Source organism: Schistocerca gregaria, chromosome 3 (assembly GCF_023897955.1).
Source record: "Schistocerca gregaria isolate iqSchGreg1 chromosome 3, iqSchGreg1.2, whole genome shotgun sequence".
Lineage (NCBI taxonomy): Eukaryota > Metazoa > Arthropoda > Insecta > Orthoptera > Acrididae > Schistocerca > Schistocerca gregaria.
In genome coordinates this window covers 367,981,624-368,003,357 of record NC_064922.1, presented here as the reverse complement: position 1 = coordinate 368,003,357, position 21,734 = coordinate 367,981,624, and the positions used below count along the sequence as shown (strand labels likewise).

Genomic DNA, 21,734 nt, shown 5'->3' with positions numbered 1-21,734 from the left:
ATTTTCCATTGTTACAACCTCTTAATATACCACAGCATCATCCGAAAAAAGCCTCAGTGAACTTTCAATGTTATCCACAAGGTCATTTATGTATATTGTGAATAGCAATGGTCCTATGACACTTCCCTGCAGCACACCTGAAATCACTCTTACTTCGGAAGACTTCTCTCCACTGAGAATGACATGCTGTGTTCTGTTACCTAGGAACTGTTCAATCCAGTCACACAATTGGTCTGATAGTCCATATGCTCTTACTTTGTTCATCAAACGACTGTGGGGAACTGTATGGAACGCCTTGCGGAAGTCAAGAAACACGGCATCTACCTGGGAACCTATGTCTTTCTGGACGTGGGCGTAGGATTGTGAACTGTAGGGACACTCTAAATGGGTTGGTGTGCACTACACATCAGAGGCTGTTACTCAGGTAGGTGACTATGTGTGGTGTGCGTACAATGATTTTTTTTTAGCTTAGGCAACTCTCCAACCAATCCAAATAATGATAACTGTAGGAAACCCAGATGTATCAGTGTAAGATCGAAAGAAATGCCTCCCCCAGGTGAGCATATTAAAATTGTAATGGTAACCTGCCAAAGCATTTGCAACAAGGTGCTGTGTTTTGAGATGCTCATGAAAAGCAGTGAAGCTCACATAATACTTAGTATTGAAATTGATAGCAGTCGGATTTTTGGGGAAATTTAAGGGTATACTGAAAGGGTAGGCAAATGGGGGTGGTGTATTTGTTGCAAAACAAGAAACTCAAACCCACTAAGATAGATTGAAGCTGCATGTGAGATTGTTTGGGCAAGACTCAGTTTCAGCGGCAGGCACAAAATGATAATTGGATCCTTGTATTGTCCACCTGACTTGTCTCCTAACATAACCAAAAATTTAGAGAAAACTTCAGCCATACTGTAAACATTGTTGGAGACTTAAATCATCCAACAATTAATTGGGAAAATTACAATTTTGTTAGTGGTGAATGTGATAGACATCCTGTGGAAAAGTATTAAATGACTTCTTTGAAAGCTATGTAGAACTGATAGTTGGGAACTCCACTCATGATGGAAATATATTGGATCTAATGGAAACAAACAGACTTGATGTCATTGAGGGTGTCCATATTGAAACTGGTATCAGTGACCATGATGCTGTTGTGGCAACAATGATTACCAAAGTACAAAGGACAACTAAACTGAACAGAAAGATATAAATGTTCAATAAACTAGATAAACAGTCAGTAATATCATGTCTCAATGAGAAACTTGAAACTTTCAGCACAGGGCAGGAGCAAGTAGAGGAACTATGGCTCATGTTTAAAAGACTTGTTGAACACGCACTGGATAGATATGTACCCAGTAGAACAGTCCATAATGGGAGGAAGCCTCCATGGTATGCAGGTAAGACTTCTGAATAAACAGAGATTAATGCATAATAGATGTAAAACAAAGCACAGGGCTGTAGGCAGAGAGATGCTTAATGAAATATGTTTGACTGTTGAGAGAGTAATGGGTGATAACTTCAGTGACTGCCGTAGTCGAACACTGCCAGATGATCTTTCATAGGACCCAGAGAAATTCTGATCATATGTAAAGGCTGTTAGTGGCACCAAAGGTAGTGTCCAGTGCGTAATAAATGAGACAGGATCTGGAATTTAGGGTAGCAAAGTAAAAGCTGAAATGCTTAACTCTTGTTTTCAAATGTTCCACTACAAAACAAAACCCTGGCAAATTGCTCTGCTTTAATCTTCATACCACCAAAAAAAAAAAAAAAAATGAATGATATAATTATTAGTGTCAGTGGTGTTGAGAAACAGCTAAAATTGTTAAAATTGAACAAAGCTCCAGGGTGTGATGGAATTCCTGTCAGATTCTATACTGATTTGTGGCTGAGTTAGCCCTCTTCTAACTATATAATCTGTCAGCAGACAATATTAATAGTAGCCTCAGAATTTTTGCAGATGATGCTGTTATCAATAACACAGTACTGTCTGAAAGAAGCTGCATAGATATTCAGTCACATCTTGACAAGATTTCGAAGTGGTGCAAAGATCAAAGATTGGCAACTTGCTTAACATGTTCAGAAATGTAAAACTGAACACTTCCCCCCCTCCCTCCTCTCCCCCCCCCCCCCAAAAAAAACATAGTATATAGTGACGATAATATTAATAGTGGCTGTTGGAATCAATCAACTCATACACATACCTGGATGTAACATTCTGTAGTGATATGAAATGGAATGATCACATAGGCTCATTTGTTGCTAATGCAGGTGATAGACTTCAGTTTACTTGTAGAATACTAGGGAAGTGCAGGCAGTCTACAAAAGAGGTTGCTTACAAATCGCTCTTGAGACCAGATCTACATTATTGCTTATGTGTGGAGGATATATACTGGATAGGACTGACAGATGATATTGAATGTATACAGAAAAGGGCAGCATGAATGGTTACAGGTTTATCTAATCTATGATAGAGTGTAACAGAGATACTGAAGGAACTGAACTGGAAGATTCTTGAAGATAGACGTAAACTGTCCAGAGAAAGTCTATTGACAAAGTTTCAAGTACAGACTTTAAATGGTGGCTCTAGGAATGTACTACAATCCCCTTCATATCGCTCACATAGGGATTGTGAGTATAAGATTAGAATAATTACTGCACTCACAGAGGGAATCAAACAATCATTTTACCTTACTCCAAACATGAAAGGAACAGGAAGAAATTCTAATAACTGGTACAGTGGGACATATCCTCTGCCGTACACCTCACAGTGGTTTGCAGAGTATGGATGTAGCTGATCTCAGTGGTAACATTTATCCTCTTGCCTTATGTGCCTGGTATTCTTCTTGAAAATGAAGTCTTGGAGTGTGGGTTGTGTGGATCTGCTCTTTGGGAACAGTGTGTAAAACCTAGGAGAAGCAACTTTTGTTTTGACTTTTGTTTCCCAAATCTATATTTTCACTACTGTGGATCAATGTCAGTTAATATTTTTTCTCTTCACCAGTTGACTTGTTTATTAAAAGTTTGAATTTATCAGCAAATATTGTGTGCAAAATATTTAGGTAATTAAAAGGTATTGCTTTTCTGTGTGTTTAGGTCATTGAAGCAGCTTTGCAGCGGTCTTCTACAACTTCTTTGCCTCTTTTCAACAATAATCTTCCAGTAAGTAGTATGTCCTCTCTCTGACATATATCATGTATCATCCCTTTTGTATGTTGTCAGAGCGGAGAAAATGGCAGCTGCAATGATCAGAAGGAAACAAAAGGGGAAAATGTGATTCTTGAGTTTCTCCCGGCGTATTTGATAATCAAGGGGAAAATGTTTTATTTAATTGTGGAATCATTAAGAGGAGGCAAAGTCACTTATGGGAGTACCACACAGCTACCAGTGTGTAAACAACACTTATAACGTCTATAGATGACTTTCAGTTGACATATCATGTAGGTATTTTGCTGAATATCATTTGACCACTGAGATGAGAATGCTGGTGTGGATGAATGTAGCTTAGCTTTAGACTGTTGTAAAGAATATAACTCTTCTCATATAATTATTTGCTTTTAGATATATAGGATCAGCTACAGTGCTAATAATATAAATTTAAGTGACAAAATCCAGACTGCAAAATCACACTGCTAATTGTATACTTGATGGATTTTCACATTATGATACTCAGCTAGTGATGTTTAATGTCATGGTGCTACTGGCTTTGGATCATTTGCTCTTTTTCCACTGGAAGTCTGCTCTTTCTATATCTTCTTGTATCATTCTCTTGATTTTCTGAGGAGACATATGAGAGAAGGAGAGGAAAAAATTGGAGGTATGGGGCAAGGAGAGAAGACTTACAGATCTCAGTGACTGTGACAAAATTAATATTAGTAGAAGTAACTATCACAAAACTAAGGGGATGGTCCATAAAATATAGAGAAACAATTGTGGAAGGGATTTCAATGTCAAGACAGTGGAGAAAATGTTGGAAAATGAGAGAACAGTTAAGAATGGGGGAAAGGGAGTGCATCTCAGAACAAATGAAGTTCTCACAGGTACCAAACTGTAGGAGAGGAACTTTTCAGCATGGAACAATTACAGGCTTCTGCATTTGATATGGACAGAGATTTTTATGGAGTCCTTAGAGGGTTGAAGATCAACTTATGTAGCTCAATCAAACAATGGAAAATCCAGGCTGGAATAACAACAATATGAACTCAATAGATTGCTACTCACCAGTTTGAATGACACATAGGTACATTGAAAACGAGGTGGCAGTTCTTCTGGAAAACCCGGAATTCTCAGTGAATTTTATGAGTTTCATAAAATATCAGGGAATTCTGTGTTTTTAACCTAGCATTGAAATTTAATTTCATTGAGTTTTACAAATCACGAATTTTAAAATAATTAATATTTAAAAGTGTGTTAATTACATGAATATTATTCCATATAAATTATCAGTGTTTAACAGCTGTTGTTAAACTAGTGCTAATGGCTAATACAGCTCAGCTAAAGAAAAGTCATTATTGTGGCATGCCCCCCTTCCCTATGCTCACCATTAATTTATCAGGAGCTTTTGGACTCCATCTTCTTCCACACACCTGGAATACTCAGGGAATTTTCTTTTAAAGTTTGAGCAAACACCCTGGAAAAAAGACTGCTAGATATTATGAGCCATTGAACGAAGTCTTTTCCACACGTAGAAAAAAGTCATACACATTCACACATCCATAACTCACATACACAGTCACTAGCATCTCCGGATGCTCAAGCCTGACTGCAGCAGCAGACTGCATCTGAGATGGCTGCCTGCCTTAGATGCAGTTGGGCCTTAGTACCTGGGGATGGCAGTGGTCATGTGCATGTGAGTTATTCATGTGGGAATGTGTGTGTGCATGTCTTGCCTACAGTTGATGTGGGAAGGTAGCTTGTTTAGGTGAGAAAGTACAGGTGAAGTGAAAATTAGTGCAACTGTGAAATTTTCCTCAGCAGCATCCTTGTATAAAATTTTCTTAGCGTATAGGGGTTGTCACTGTAATGAAGGAACTTGTTTATGTGACAGGGTTAGGGTTGGACATAATGTGTTGAGCAATTACTAGTGGTCATAATGCTATTCTATGTGGGAATCACAGTGGTAAGGTTTGCATATGCAGATGTTGAATACTCACACACTTCAGAATGTAACTCAAAACTAAAAGACGGGTATTCTTCATATCATGGAACACTAATGATTACAGGTTAAAATGACATTACAGAGTGTATTGTATAGTTACGAGGAGCATAAAAATGTAAGCACTATGAAAAATGATAAGCTCCATTAGCAACAAGATAAGAACTATTTGAGAAGCAGTTAAAAAACTGAATTTTACATACACCTAAGTGTGAAACATTTATGTGTGTCCCACAACTCCAAATAAAGACCAAGTGAGGTGGTGCAGTGATTAGCACACTAGACTTGCACTCAGGGAGATGACGATTGAAATCCACATCAGGCCATCCAGATTTAGGTTTTCTGTGTTTTCCCAAAATTGCTCCAGGCAAATGCTGGATTGATTCCTTTGAAATAACGGGACTCCTTTCTTTTCCCACCCTTGAAACAATCCAAGCTTGTGCTCTGTCTCTGATGACCTTAGAGTCAAAGGAACGTTAAATCCTAATCTTCCTTCTTTCTTTCTTTTCCAAACAAAGGTTTAGTATTAATTGTATCAAACACTTGAATGTAAGTTTTTACATAGGTGCAATGAAATTACAAGTAAATAATCAACAACAGTATTTCTTCCAGGGTATTTAGTATGCTCTGTCAAGTTGTCAAAACATACAGTATACATGCATGTGCCTGACTCCTTTCTTAGCTAGTGTTACGCCATCAGAGGCTTTGTACACATTGTTCTGTGTTCTGGTATTATCATGTTTTGTAATATTTTATTAGTAAAGAGGAGTACTGATAATGGTGAAGAATATTAATGAGTTTACATATTGTGAAACAGCTGTATAATAGTATGGCAGTACTAGACAGTAGGTAGGATGAAAGAATTCAGATTCAAATTCTTTATTTGTCATTGACCACATTTCCAGTGATAGAAAGTTAAGTTACAATCAAAGTACAGGGTATATAAAAAGAAAGTTCATATTTCAAGAGCTATCTGTGCATGTGCAGCAAATCAGAAGAGAATGGGGGTTATGTTCATCACTTGCTTGGCCAGTAGGAATCCAGTCAACATGGAGCACTTCTTAGGAATGGACCAAGCAATCTGTGTGCAAGAATTTTACGGAGATGGTGAGTCAGTGATTGTATCATGAAGGAAATTTTGCTATGATCATGAATTGCATAAGGTAAATGAATTTGATAATCTAAAAATAACAAAACTATATCATTATAGATCCCACTGAAGATGCCATTGAGCAAGAAAAAGGCAAAACACATCTGGGAAATTTAAATTAAGTTCCAGCAAGAAAAGGCAGTTTTATTTACAAAACAAGTAAATCTCCATTTAGTTCATAGTGAAGTATCCTGTCATGGCACTGAGCAGTGAGATATCAGCATTTTTCCCAGAGAGAGCAAACACCATCTCTGGCCAGCAACCAAATTATCTTCTAAATCATTCAGTGCCCTTGAGGCATATGGAGCTGCCTTATTACCAGCTTCTTATTCCTAAAGAAAAACAGCTCCTACTCCCAATTCCACTGATAAGTTTGAAGGATAAATTCAGGGTTGGAGACTTGCAGGGCAAAGGATCTGGGATTATTCAACTTTATACTTTCCGAAATTTCCTCCTTTATGTTTGCATCTGTCACATCTCACAATGTAAGAAACATCATTTTCTACATTAAATAATGCTCAGCAGACAAATACATGAGCCCAAATGAAGAGAATTTGGATTATTATGTATTTATCGTATGGCTGGAAACTTCCGAGGAGATGTTCGGCTCACCTTCGATGCAGCTCTTTGCATTTAAGGAGTGGGGCTGCATCTTTAAAGGACTTGATAACTGTCAGGATAGAAATGTATTCAGAAGGGATTGGCTGTGGCAAATAGAAAGGGACCAACCCCAGCAGTTGCATAAACTGTAAATGGGAAGCCACTGAAAACCATTTCGAAGCTTATCAGCAGATGTAATTGCTAGCTGAGTGGCTCAATACTCAGACTGGTGGAGATTTTGGAAGAACTGATTGTTGTACGTTGTTTTAAATAATATAAAATGAATCACAACAAAGGATTCAATTCTGACATGGCAATTTTTCCTTTAATTTTACATTCATTAGATAGTGTATGAATGGATACATTTTTTAAGATTTAATTTTGCATGGAATTGCCGTCTTTAGTTATTATAATATGAAAGAGCCTAAATAGATTTTGGACAAAATAGGGAGGAAAGGATGCAAGGTGTAGTTGGGAACAAATGAACTATGGAATGTGTTGTCATCACTTACCCCTTTTGCTTTCCACAAACCCCTCTCCATGACTCCTTATCACAGCTGGTTTCCATAACTGAATACTGCTTGGGTAAGGAGGCCAGGCGATATTTTGCCATATGGGCTACTTATGAGAGATTATTGAACAATTTTTTTAAAGAAATGAAACCATCATTATTTGGGCGATATTTTTCTTGATCAATGCTGTTTTTGGATGGAATAGACAGATCCAAGTGTATTTTTGTGCACTGATTTTAATTTTATTTTATTTGTAAAGATATTTACTGCTCTGCTGTCTTGTAAACAAGCTGGAGGCATAATTACAGAAACCGGTACCTGTATGTTAGAAGTATTAACTCTGGCTAATGAGATGCTTGTCTCAATGTGACATTAGGTGGTGAATGGCTGTCTCATAAAATTCCCGGGGCTTCGATGGTAACCAGTTCCGCATGTACTGCTGCACGTTGTTGTCTGAGATGGATCATTTGCTACTATGTTGACGTACTTCATTGATGAAGATGGCCCCCTTCTGATTCACTTCCTGCAGCACAGGACAACACCGAATGCCCAGTGTTACTCGCAACCTTGACCACCCGTCGCCAAGTAATCAAATCGAAAAAACCAGGCAGTTTTACCCGTGGGGTCATTCTGCCCCAGGGCAATGCAGAGCCTCATACAGCCAACACAGTCATGGCACTCCTGCAGAAATTCAAATGGAAGGTTCTCGGCCACTTTTTGTAAAGTCCAGACATCTCTCCCTATGATTACGTCATTTTTGGTTCCCTTAAAAAGGCTCTGAGGGGCAAACGATTCACCTCTGATGACGAAGTCCAGCTGTACGTGCAGAACTGGTTAACATCACAGCCCTGGGAATTTTATGAGACAGCCATTCACCGTCTTGTGGCACAGTGGGACAAGTTCTCAACAGCCAGGGTCAATACTTCTAACCTACAGATACTGGTTTCTGTAATTACGCCTCCAGCTCGTTTCTTTTTGAACACCCCTTATACATAATGTGCACATATTTTTAACTTGCCATAATGCTAACAGACAAATCAAAATAGGTCTTCCTCTTCTTCTTTGTTACAAACTTATCCATAATTAGAAACTACCACACAGCACATGGACAAAAACAATAAAGGGTGGCACTTGTATTAAATTTAACTGCACTTAAAAACTGAAATGATTAACAAAATGGCAACTGACCTCAAGTGAGGCTGTCAATTGGTCTTGGCTAAAATAGAGACATGCAATAGCTTATAGTGCAATGGATGTATATATAATTTAAATCTATCATTGTCTTTGCTGACTATCAATAGTACATATCCCTTTTTCATCATATGCTTGAAAAATCAAAATAGCTGTCAATTTTGTTACCTGGGAACTAGGGTGTGTGTAGTTTTATTTAGGTAATTGGGAGGGGTGTGAGGGGGTTGCAGCCTAGCTTGTAGAACACAGACTGGTTTCACACGTAGACCTGTCTGTGATGGGATAGGTGACATTTGCTACCAGACTGGAGTTGGTCCAGTCAGGCCACAAACATCACTTTTCACATCAAAGACAGTAGGCCCAGCCAGGTCACAAACATCATCTATCCCATCAAAGGCAGGGCTCCCTGTGAAGCCAGTCATGTAATCTACAAGCTAAGTTGCAACCACTGTGCTGCACTCTATGCGGGTATGACAATCAACAAGTTGTCTGTCCGCATGAATGGCCACTGACAAACTGTGGCCAAGAAACGAGTGGACCACCCTATTGCTGAGCATGCTGCCAAACATGACATGCATCATTTCAATGACTGCTCCACAGCCTGTGCCATATGGATCCTTCCTACCAACACCAGCTTTTCTGAAGCACAAGTGGGAACTTTCCCTGCAATACATCCTACATTCCAGTAACGCTCCTGGCCTCAACATCCGCAGCTCGTGATCTAGTGGCTAGTGTTGCTGCCTCTGGATCACAGGGTCCTGGGTTTGATTCCTGGCTTGGTTGGGGGTTTTCTCTGCCCAGGAACTGGCTGTTTGTGTTGTCCTCATTAGTTCGTCATCTTCTTCATCATTTGTGACTGTGACTAGATTCGACTGTGAAAAAAATGGACTGTGTAAGAATTGGGACTTTGTACAGGCGCTGATGACCACGCCGTTGAATGCCCCACAAACCAAACATCATCAACATCGTCATCCTGGCCTCAGACTTTGTTAGTCATTGTCGTCACCCATCCAGTCCTTTTGCTGTTCCCATTCCAGCACTACACTGCCCTCATTCCACTATTGCACCCAGTCTTTTTACTTCTCTCCATTTCTGCTACCCCATTCCCCTCCTATCTCTCTCCTGTTCACTGTGTAACCTCCCGACCGGACATAGCTGCCCTACCATCTCTCCACCTTGTTGCTGTGTGCCCCTCAGCAGCACTTCACGTCCACCACTCCTACCCTACTATCCCTCCCCGTCCCCACCTCAGCCTCCTCCTTACCCCCACCCAGTTGCCACTCCCATTATGCACTGATGCTGCTGGTTGCAGTGTGGCTTCAGCTACATGACTACAGTCATGTGTGTGTGTGTGTGTGTGTGTGTGTGTGTGTGTGTGTGTGTGTGTGTGTGTGTCTGTTGAAGAAGACCTTTCCGAAAGCTTTATTTCTGACAGTCTTTTTGTGCCTAACTGTGACTATATGGTGAGTAGCAACTTTCCTTGTCATAATATTGCAAATAATGTAATGGATGATAAGTACTGTGTTACTTTATTTTTCTCTACAGTCATTTTGCTTATCACCTCAAGTCAATGAATATTGTAGTGTTGCAAGTCTAATGGTGAATCCTTTGTAACAGTTTACTGGCACCAGCACTCCAAATGCCCTGGTATAGAGCATGGTGAAGATATTTCATACCATTAAGTAATTTGCTCTCCTATTTGTTTGCATGTTGACCAAGGGTAAATGAGTGTTCTTATATCAGGGCATATGTTCTAATGTTTTCTATCATATTCTGTTGATGCCTATGTATGATATATGCAGTAGAGGTAGCAGAATTGCTGCACAGTCTTCTTTGAATACTGGTCATCTAAATTAGTTAACAGAGTATTTAAAAAATAGTGCCTTTTTTTAAAAAATTCCATGGACGTCCTTATTAAACTTTTATGTGGGTTTTCCAACCTCCATGATCACAATGGTGTATCCACAAACAGCTTCAAAGTCTGCATTCATACCTAACATTGGAGTATAGACTCTCATTCTGGAGGACGGTGGTTCAACATGTCCGACCATTCAGATTTAGGTTTTCTGTGATTTCCCTAAATCACTCCAGGTAAATGCTGGGATGATTCCTTTGAAAGAGGTTGTGCTCCATCTCTGATGACCTCAGTGTTGACAAGATGTTAAACTCACTCTTACTTTTTAATGCTTCAACAGTAGTTTAGAAATAGAAACAGTGTTGTGTTTTATGTTCCAGTCTTTAAATATTTAGTGCGAGTTTCCAAACAAGCTCTCAACATACCTGTGTTTACTATTTGCCTCCCCTGCAGTTGATGTTTATCTGTTCATCCATTTAATTTCAGTTTCTGTTGTTACCCGTAAATATTTTAACAATGATATGGCCTCCGCAGAATTACCACTAATGTTTTAACTGGATACTGTTTTGTTGTTTCTCATCATTGCTGGTATTATCTTGCATGTACCCACATTTGGAGAAATCCCACTCATTACATAAAGTAGAGATTCAGCTGAAGTCATTGTGTTTTTCCTTACAATTGTCCAGTTTATTCTAGATAAAGGCATGATTAACATATAATTTAGTACTGATGATTCTTTGTGATAAATCATTTACGTATGTTGAAAACATTAATGTTTTAAAAACAAAGATTCCAAGACTTACCAAGCGGGAAAGCGCCGGCAGACAGGCACATGAACAAAACACACAAACACACACACAGAATTACGAGCTTTCGCAACTGGCAGTTGCTTCGTCAGGAAAGAGAGAAGGAGAGGGAAAAATGAAAGGATGTGGGTTTTAAGGCAGAGGGTAAGGAGTCATTCCAATCCCGGGAGCGGAAAGACTTCCCTTAGGGGAAAAAAAGGACAGGTGTACACTCGCACACACACACACACATATCCATCCGCACATTCACATTCACATTCACATTCACATTCACATTCAAACATTAATGTTTGTATTTTGTTGACTTTCGGCACGCATCATGTGTCATCCTTCTTATTCTAACTACTTGCATATCTGTGAAGAATGTGTAATGATACCTTGGTTATTAGTTGATGATGTGGCACAGTGTTCAACACATTTTGGAAATACATATGAAGATGGAATCTGCCTGATCACACATATCTACTATTTGAAACGTACCATATGTGAACAAAACAAGCTGAATTTCACATACATCATTTTCCTGAAGCTGTGCTGATTCTTAGAGAGAGTTTCATTTCTTGTGGGAACATTATAATGTTCAAGCTTCAAATGTGTTCTAGGATCCTGCAACAAACATTTAGTGCCTCTGTTGAAACGAGTGTAGCTTCTGCTAAGTTAAAGACTCATTTGAGGATTTTGTGTTAGTTGTTCAATTGTTCCAATGTAGAGAAAGAATAAGTGAAGATTTTAAGTTCTGTGCCTCATTTTTAAAGAAAATAGTGTAAAACCATTACCGCTTAACGGCCATTTTTAGGCCTAAATTTTGTGTGCAAAAATTAAGTGATTCTAAGTGTAATTAAGTAAGTAAATTAATATTATATTTATATTAGAGCACTATAGAGCATAGTAAATAGGACATTATCTTTATTTAGTGAAAGCTTAAAAAGTAGGCCTATATTGTAAACAATCATGAGTGTGAAGTGTTTTAGCTGCCGTAGGAAAGTTAGTTCTGGGGTGCTATGCAGCTGCTGTGACAGATCATTTCACTGGGGGGAATGTAGTGCCATGGAAACTGGGGAACAAAATGAGACTCTTACTAGGTACTGTAAAGTGTGTTCACGGGATATGAAAGTAGCAGAACAGGAGGGGAAGATTAGAGCCCTTCAGGCTGAGTTATTATAAAGCTAGGGAGGAACTAATTAGGTTAATTGGGGGGAAGGGTGAAGAGAAGTGGGAAGTGGCCAAAGAAAGAGGACAGTATCTGACAGTTTCATTGTTGGCACAAAAAATAGATTTGCCCTACTGCCACAGTTAAGTAATGAAGAGCCTCATGCAGATGTACATGTAGTTGAGGCACAGCAGAATTCAGTAAGGAAGCCTGTTGCTTCAGAAAAAGTAGGAAGAAAATTCTGTTGGGTAGCGCTCTTGGAAGAGGTGTGGGCCAACTTCTGCAGGGAAAATTAGGTGACAGCTACCAGGTCACAAACTTTTTCAAGTCTAGTACGTCTCTCAGCCAAGTGATAGAGGGCATAGGATCTTTGTGTAAAGGTTTCACCAAGGAGGATCATGTTGTAATAGTGGGTGGAGCAGGGAACAGTATTGGTAGGGACTAGGGCTACAATATTGAGTGACCTGGTAAAAATAGCATCAGCAGTAAACCATTCTAATGTTGATTTTGTGCCTGTTTTCAAGTGGTATGATCGACCCCAGTTGGCCGGCTGGTGTGGCCGTGCGGTTCTAGGCACTTCAATCTGGAACCGTGTGACCACTACGGTCGCAGGTTGGAATCCTGCCTCGGGCATGGATGTGTGTATTGCCTTAGGTTAGTTAGGTATAAGTAGATCTAAGTTCTAGGGGACTGATGACCACAGATGTTAAGTCCCATAGTGCTCAGAGCCATTTGAACCATTTTTGACCCCAGTTGAACAGCTGTGTGAAGAGGGACAATGTGGAGGAGCATCGACTGCTTCAGGCTGGTATGGGGTAGGGATTCGTTTGGTTCCTGTTGACACTATTGGTAGGTGGGGCTTTACTTCTCATGGCCTGCATCTCAGTAGAATAGGGAAGGATGTACTGGCTAGGTTGATAGCAAATTCTTTAAGGAGGGACACTGCAACTCATGGAAGTAGTTCTTTTTTAGGTTAAGCTCATTATCTACACACTCAGTATTAAAACAAGATGTATCTGAAAATGTTAAGCATGTTACTTGTGAAGACAAAAGAAGTAACAGTAAATTTACTATATCAAAATATTAGAGGTTTTAAAAACAAAATTAATGAAATTCAGATCTGTTTAAATGAGCTACAGTCTGCAAATCCTGCTGATATTATTTGTATTTCTGAACATCATTTAGGTAGTGAAATTGAAATGCTTAATATGGAAGGGTATACCTTAGCTTCAAAGTATTGTAGAAAAGAGATGAAAAAAGGAGGAATTCCACTTATATTAGAAAGGGCCGCAATTATAAAAACATTGACATTCTTAAATACTGTAGTGATCAGTATGTTGAAGCATGTGCCACACAAGTAGAAACACACAAAAGAAAAATAGTTATAGTCACTATATACAGGGCTCCAACTGGCAGTTTCCAGCTATTCACTAAACAGCTTGACGCAGAATTAAATTTCTTAACTTCTAAAAACAGTGAACTCATACTAAGTGGAAATTTAACTTAAATTTTCTGGAGGATTGTCACTCAAGATCCATACTAGAGTCTCTTACTACTTCTTATAATCTCATCCCCTTAGTACAGTTTCCAACCAGGGCTATGAGTGCCAGCAGCACTGCTATTGATAACATTTTCATAGAAACCACCACACTAGCAAATCATAGTACAAATCCAATATTTTATCACCTTTCAGATCATGATGTCCAGTTGCTTATGTTTAATATAGTGAGGTCTGATTCAACTAATAACAGGAAGTGGGAAACTATACAAATAATAAATGAGAAACAAATTGAAGGTATAAAAAACTGTTTGAGGAATACAGACTGGAAATATGTATACAATTCACCCAGGATATATGAAAAATATAACTGTTTCTCTAAAACAGTCATAGGTCACATTGAAAACTGCTGCCCTCAGAAAGTAATCAAAGCAAATAGATTAAATGTTTCAAAACCTTGGATTACAAATGGAATAAAAGTATAATGGGGAAAAAAACTGTACTTAATGTCAAGGAAAAGGATGACTACAGATGTAAATCCCATTACAAATTATATTGTAAAATTCTAAACAAAGTAATCAGAACCTCAAAATGTATTTATTTTCAAGAAAAAATAAATGCCTCTCATAACAAGATAAAAACTACATGGAACATAGTAAAAAGTGAAACAGGAAAAACTAATCAGGCAAATGAGGAAATTATGTGAAATGTAGATAATGAGTTGATTAGAGATCTCCAAAATTGTAGCCACTTTCAACAACTTTTTCATTTCAGTAGCAGACCACTTAGGTTTGCATAGTTCCTCAGAAGACAGCTTCAAATATTTAAAAAATGCATTTTCGCAGAAATTTGACAAATTCAACTATATCTTGCCTCACTGAAAGAGATTTCTAATGTTATTAGCTCTCTTAAAAACAAATGTTCCAGTGGTTATGATGAAATCAAAACTACCATAATTAAATGTAGCTCCTCAGAACTGTGTGACATACTGATTACTTATGTAATGAATCCCTCCACAATGGTACTTTTCCAGATAGGCTTAAGTATGCTATCGTCAAACCATTACACAAAAAAGGAGACAGATCATCAGTGGAAAACTTCTGTCTCATTTCATTTTTGGCAATATTTTCAAAAGTCTTTATTGCCAATGTTTTCAAAAGTGTTTGAAAGGGTTATGTGCAATAGACTTTATAAACACTTAGTACAGAAAAATATTCTCATTTACAATCAGTTTGGATTTCGGAAAGGATTGTCAACTGATCAAGCTATATTCACTTTTACAGATGATATGTTAGAATCAATAAATCAAAAGTTACTACCACTTGGAATATTGTGTGATCTGGTCAAAGCATTTGATTGTGTTAACCATGATATCATCATACAAAAATTAAAATATTATGAGATAACAGGAGTAACAGACTTATGGTTCTCATCCAATCTTTTTAATAGAAAACAGTGTGTGTCTGTATCAGGCTGATGACATAACAATAGTCATTCAAAATATGAAACCATCAGACGAGGGATACCCCAGTGCTCTATTTCAGGTCCCTTGTTGTTCCTATTATATATTAATCACATTCCATATGCAGTGCTACAAAATTCAACTTTGTCTTATTTGCAGATGATACAAGTATTGGTATAAAAAACAGTACCCTTGATCTCAGTGAGCAATCAGCTAATGAAATATTTGTAAGTATCAATGGGTGGTTCACAGAAAATGGATCGTCACTGAATTTTGACAAACCCAGTACATACAGTTTAGTACCTCACAAAGAATACCTAACCTTATAAGTATAATGTATTCAAGCAATGAAATTAAAGCTGTAGACAGTGTCAAATTTTTAGGGCTACAAATCGACCACAACCTAAATTGGAAAACTCACTCTCTAGACTTAAGGAAACACCTTAGTTCAGCTACATTTGCTGTATGCATGGTAGCAGAAATGGGTGGTTTAAAAATGAAGAAGTTAGTTTATTCGGCCTACTTTCATTCACCAATGAGTTACGGAATCATGTTTTGGGGAAACTCCTCTCACAAAGAGAACATTTTCAAAATTCAGAAATGAGTCATTAGAATTATATGTGGTGTCAGACCTAGATCATCATGCAGTGACCGCTTTAAGAAACTTGATATTTTACTATTTATCAGTACATATACTCATTGATGCCCTTTGTCATTTCCAACATGTCTCTTTTTACACAAAATAGCACAAAACATGATTATAATACCAGAACCAAAAACAATCTGTATAAGGACTGTAAAAGCTTAACATTAGTACAAAAAGGAGTCAAATACATGGGTACTCATATGTTCAATAACTTACCAGGGCATATCAAAGGTATTGTAAGTGATAAAGATCGGTTTCAGAGTGAATTAAAGAACTTTCTGTTGGCCAACATCTTCTACGCCATCAGTGAATATCTTCACTAGGATTATAGCTCATAATTGAAAACATTGGCTCTTTCCACATCACAGAGACTCCTCTCCAAGGGATCCATGGAAAACGAAAAATGTAATGTATGTAATATTAGAGACAAAACTTATGCAAAACAAAGAACTGTTAACAAAAGACACAAAGATACCCATTTGGTATTATATACTCACTTCATTTCTTATTTTTTACATTGCTGCTGGTAGCTTTCTTAGGTTATTCTCGAAGGTATATTAGTACAGGTGACAGCTTGGTATAATGTACAAATTTGTTTAATCAGTAAAATGAGATTGCTGCCAACATCTTGTTGGTGAGTTTTCAAAGCATTCCTCAGCTATCTCACCAGTATGGGTATTTTTGCCATGTTCAATTTAAATCTATCATACATAAATTTAGTATTCTGAGATGGATTTGTTTGCTTATTAATCAGTATACAAAATAACTTGCATTGTGAATGTTAGCTCAGACTTAACAGTAAAGTGTTATAAGTATTTTGTAATGTAATATGTGATTTTGTTTGCCTGTTTCAGAAAACAAAAGTATTACAGACATTGGAAAATGGTGTAGAGAGTAATCGTTTCTCTTTGGTAAGTATTTTCTGAGCCACTGGCTTGCATGAATAATCATAAGATCTCATAAAAAATGAGAAAATTGTCAGCTTAATGGCGATAAGAAATCAAACCAAATGCAATTAGTCTGTAACAAATCACCAGAGACCACAGATCCTTTGTAACAAAATATTCTGAAAATGTACCTCAATAATCTCCAGTTTTGTCGATAGAGTTTGAGTTCATCTTGTAAGGAGAAAAGGGCATATGTAAACATGTTTCTGCCCACCCTGTAGAAAATGATCAGCCTCCTAAGCTCCTCCATTTCCATGGTGTAAAATTCAGCAACATTCCTTATTTCCTAGTGTGCAGCTCCACATATTCAACAGTGATACATCCTATAAATAACAAATCAGGGCTAAGGAAGTACAGATTTTACGACATTTCTGTTGACATGTTGGTATTTACAGAGGAAAGACTGACTTTACTGTACTTTTACTGCTATGCAGTCCCGCTCAACAGACTGTGAACTGCTACATATCTCCTTCTCCATTGTCTTTTATCCATTGCTGCCATCTGCCATCCATCACACCCATCATTGATTGTTCCAGGTCTACATGGAGGCCATTTTTACACCTCTTCCTTGGTCTTCTCAGGGGGGTCTTCTACCAGTGGGCATGAAATTCAGAAGCTTCCATAGCCACCTTTGCCTTCCATCTGAGCCCCAAGTTTGGCCCACAGTAGTCACTTGCATCTTATGATTCCTACTATACTGGTCTCTTGGTGCAGTTCTTCTAGCTTATTGTTGTGTCTGTTGTTCCAGTTACTGGAATCTGTGTCCAACACTGGACCAGAGATCTTGTGCAGCACCTTTTTCTCAAATACAGAAGTTTATTAAAGCCATACTATCAGATACTCCACATCTCACAGACATATAGTACTTCAGGTTGGATATGGGTTTTATATAGCCAAATATTGAACTGTCTCAAGAGACACCTGGGCTGAAGCAGTGGTGTTAGGCTATAGAGGGATCAGTGCGCTCCCTGTATCCTGGCATTGATCTCTACTTCATATGATGAATTCTCTATGAAAAGTGCTCCCAGGTATTTAAATTCATGGACTCTCTTGTAGGCCTGGTCTGCCATCCACAGTGAATGTAGTTGTTCAGTGTCTTGACCTTGTCGAATAATCATAATTTACTGACAGCCATCTCCATTGCCATAGTCATTTGTTTCGGTTCCTTTTCAGATCTTCTGATTAAATAGACATCATTTGCATAGGCTACATATGCCAGGTTCTTCCTTTTGACTTGGATCCCTTCAAAGTTCTGTTTAATAGTCTGATGTATGATCTTCTCAAGGACAAAATTGAACAGGGAAGGAGCTAAACCACCTCCTTGCTTGAGACCCATCACAATTTCAAGGTTGATGAGCTCCTGTGGCATCCCAAACTCTTTTAGATAACTGATCAAGCTCTCGTAGCATATGCAATCACAGGCCTTCATGAAATTTATAAACAAAATGTGTGGTTCACACAATGTAGGCTTTCATGGCCGGTGTTGTCTTCAGTTAAAACTTCTTTGCTTAGAGTCCATGGTCGATGTGTAAAATTTCCACCTAACGCTTCGTCTCCATCTGCAGGAAACACCATCTGAGGTCGTCTGGCTACTGCCACTGAGGCTCCAGGTGCTCTCGCATTTATAGAGTGCATAGAGGGCACCACCATTCATCACATGATGCTAACAGTATGCCTATCTTTGGAAGGCATCATCATTCTCGATTAAGAGTAATCGATTGTCATCCATATTTTGTCTAACTTTAAAACTTCCTCTTTTCTATTAAAATTGTTACGGTGTCTGTTGCTTCTCTATTCATGCAAGCATGCTAATGGGATGTTCGTGCTAGAATGCTTGTCTCATGAAATTTAATTTCATGGTTCCCATCTCGAAAAATATGCTCAGCTATGGCCGAATTTTTGATGTTTCCTAAGCAACAGTTTCTTTTATGTTCGGCTAAGCGGATGTTTACACTTCATTTCTTTGTTCCAATATATACTTGTCCACAACTGCATGGAGTTTTATATACCTCAGGTGTTGCTAGGGGGTGTTGGGCATCTTTTGCAGTTCTTAAATATTCCTTAATCTTCTAGACCTGTGGTCTAGGGATAGCGTCTTTGATTCATAATCAAAACGTCTTCGGTCCCAGGTTCGATCACCGCCACTGCCTAAATTTTGATAAATAATCAGCATTGGCGGCCGAAGACTTCCAGCATAAGAAGTCAGCCTCATTCTGCCAACGGCCTTGTCAAAGGAGCGGTTAGAGGTTCAGGGCACTCTCTTGTCCTAGGGGTGGGAAATTGCCCCTAAAGGCGGAAGAATCAGCAATGATCAACGCCATGAGGATGCAGAAGGCAATGGAAACCACTGCATTAAAGACACGTAACGTGTATCCACAGGACATGTGGCATGTAGTTGAAGAAGTGTCATGATGATCTCTCCATTGGCCAAAGATTCCGGAATAGTCCCCCATTCGGATCTCTGGGAGGGGACTGCCAAGGGGGAGGTTACCATGAGAAGAAGATTGAATAATCAACGAAAGGATAATGTTCTACGAGTCGGGGCGTGGAATGTCAGAAGCTTGAACGTGGTAGGGAAGCTAGAAAATCTGAAAAGGGAAATGCAAAGGCTCAATCTAGATATAGTAGGGGTCAGTGAAGTGAAGTGGAAGGAAGACAAGGATTTCTGGTCAGCTGAGTATCGGGTGTAGGATTCGTTATGAATAGGAAGGTAGGGCAGAGGGTGTGTTACTGTGAACAGTTCAGTGACCAGGTTGTTCTAATCAGAATCGACAGCAGACCAACACCGACAATGATAGTTCAGGTATACATGCCGACGTTGCAAGCTGAAGATGAACAGATAGAGAAAGTGTATGAGGATATTGAAAGGGTAATGCAGTATGTAAAGGGGGACGAAAATCTAATAGTCATGGGCGACTGGAATGCAGTTGTAGGGGAAGGAGTAGAAGAAAAGGTTACAGGAGAGTATGGGCTTGGGACAAGGAATGAAAGAGCAGAAAGACTAATTGAGTTCTGTAACAAGTTTCAGCTAGTAATAGCGAATACCCTGTTCAAGAATCACAAGAGGAGGAGGTATACTAGGAAAAGGCCGGGAGATATGGGAAGATTTCAATTAGATTACATCATTGTCAGACAGAGATTCCGAAATCAGATACTGGATTGTAAGGCGTACCGAGGAGCAGATATAAACTCAGATCACAATATAGTAGTGATGAAGAGTAGGCTGAAGTTCAAGACATTAGTCAGGAAGAATCAATACGCAAAGAAGTGTGATACGGAAGTTCTAAGGAATGACGAGATACGTTTGAAGTTCTCTAACACTATAGATACAGCAATAAGGAATAGCGCAGTAGGCAGCACAGTTGAAGAGGAATGGACATCTCTAAAAAGGGCCATCACAGAAGTTGGGAAGGAAAACATAGGTACAAAGAAGGTAGCTGCGAAGAAACCATGGGTAACAGAAGAAATACATAAGTTGATTGATGAAAGGAGGAAATACAAACATGTTCCGGGAAAATCAGGAATACAGAAATACAAGTCGCTAAGGAATGAAATAAATAGGAAGTGCATGGAAGCTAAGACAAAATGGCTGCAGGAAAAATGTGAAGACATTGGAAAAGATATGATTGTCGGAAGGACAGACTCAGCATTCAGGAAAGTCAAAACAACCTTTGGTGACATTAAAAGCAACGGTGGTAACATTAAGAGTGCAACCGGAATTCCACTGTTAAATGCAGAGGAGAGAGCAGATAGGTGGAAAGAATACATTGAAAGCCTCTATGAGGGTGAAGATTTGTCTGATGTGATAGAAGAAGGAACAGGGGTCGATTTAGAAGAGATAGGGGATCCAGTATTAGAATCGGAATTTAAAAGAGCTTTGGAGGACTTACGGTCAAATAAGGCAGAAGGGATAGATAACATTCGATCAGAATTTCTAAAATCATTAGGGGAAGTGGCAACAAAACGACTATTCACGTTGGTGTGTTGAATATATGAGTCTGGCGACATACCATCTGACTTTCGGAAAAGCATCATCCACACAATTCCGAAGATGGCAAGAGCTGACAAGTGTGAGAACTATCGCACAATCAGCTTAACAGCTCATGCATCGAAGCTGCTTACAAGAATAATATACAGAAGAATGGAAAAGAAAATTGAGAATGCGCTAGGTGACAATCAGTTTGGCTTTAGGAAAAGTAAAGGCACGAGAGAGGCAATTCTGACATTACGGCTAATAATGGAAGCAAGGCTGAAGAAAAATCAAGACACGTTCATAGGATTTGTCGATCTGGAAAAAGCGTTCAACAATATAAAATGGTGCAAGCTGTTCGAGATTCTGAAAAAAGTAGGGGTAAGCTATAGGGAGAGACGGGTCAATACAATATGTACAACAACCAAGAGGGAATAATACGAGTGGACGATCAAGAACGGAGTGCTCGTATTAAGAAGGGTGTAAGACAAGGCTGTAGCCTTTCGCCCCCTACTCTTCAATCTGTACATCGAGGAAGCAATGATGGAAATAAAAGAAAAGTTCAGGAGTGGAATTAAAATACAAGGTGAAAGGATATCAATGATACGATTCGCTGATGACATTGCTATCCTGAGTGAAAGTGAAGAAGAATTAAATGATCTGCTAAACGGAATGAACAGTCTAATGAGTACACAGTATGGTTTGAGAGTAAATCGGAGAAAGATGAAGTTAATGAGAAGTAGTAGAAATGAGAACAGCGAGAAACTTAACATCAGGATTGATGGTCACGAAGTC

General features: G+C 38.7%; 1 protein-coding gene across 11 annotated transcripts in view; it reads left to right on the top strand.

The window, feature by feature from the left end:
* LOC126354916 (mucin-17-like) overlaps positions 1-21,734 on the top strand; it is a 518,430-nt gene that overhangs the window by 408,905 nt on the left and 87,791 nt on the right. For all 11 annotated transcript variants that reach the window (XM_050004997.1, XM_050004993.1, XM_050004988.1 and 8 more), the window contains 2 exons: positions 3,094-3,159; positions 16,877-16,933. In XM_050004997.1, the coding sequence (XP_049860954.1) occupies positions 3,094-3,159; positions 16,877-16,933 (123 nt within the window). The remainder of the gene's footprint in view (positions 1-3,093; positions 3,160-16,876; positions 16,934-21,734) is intronic.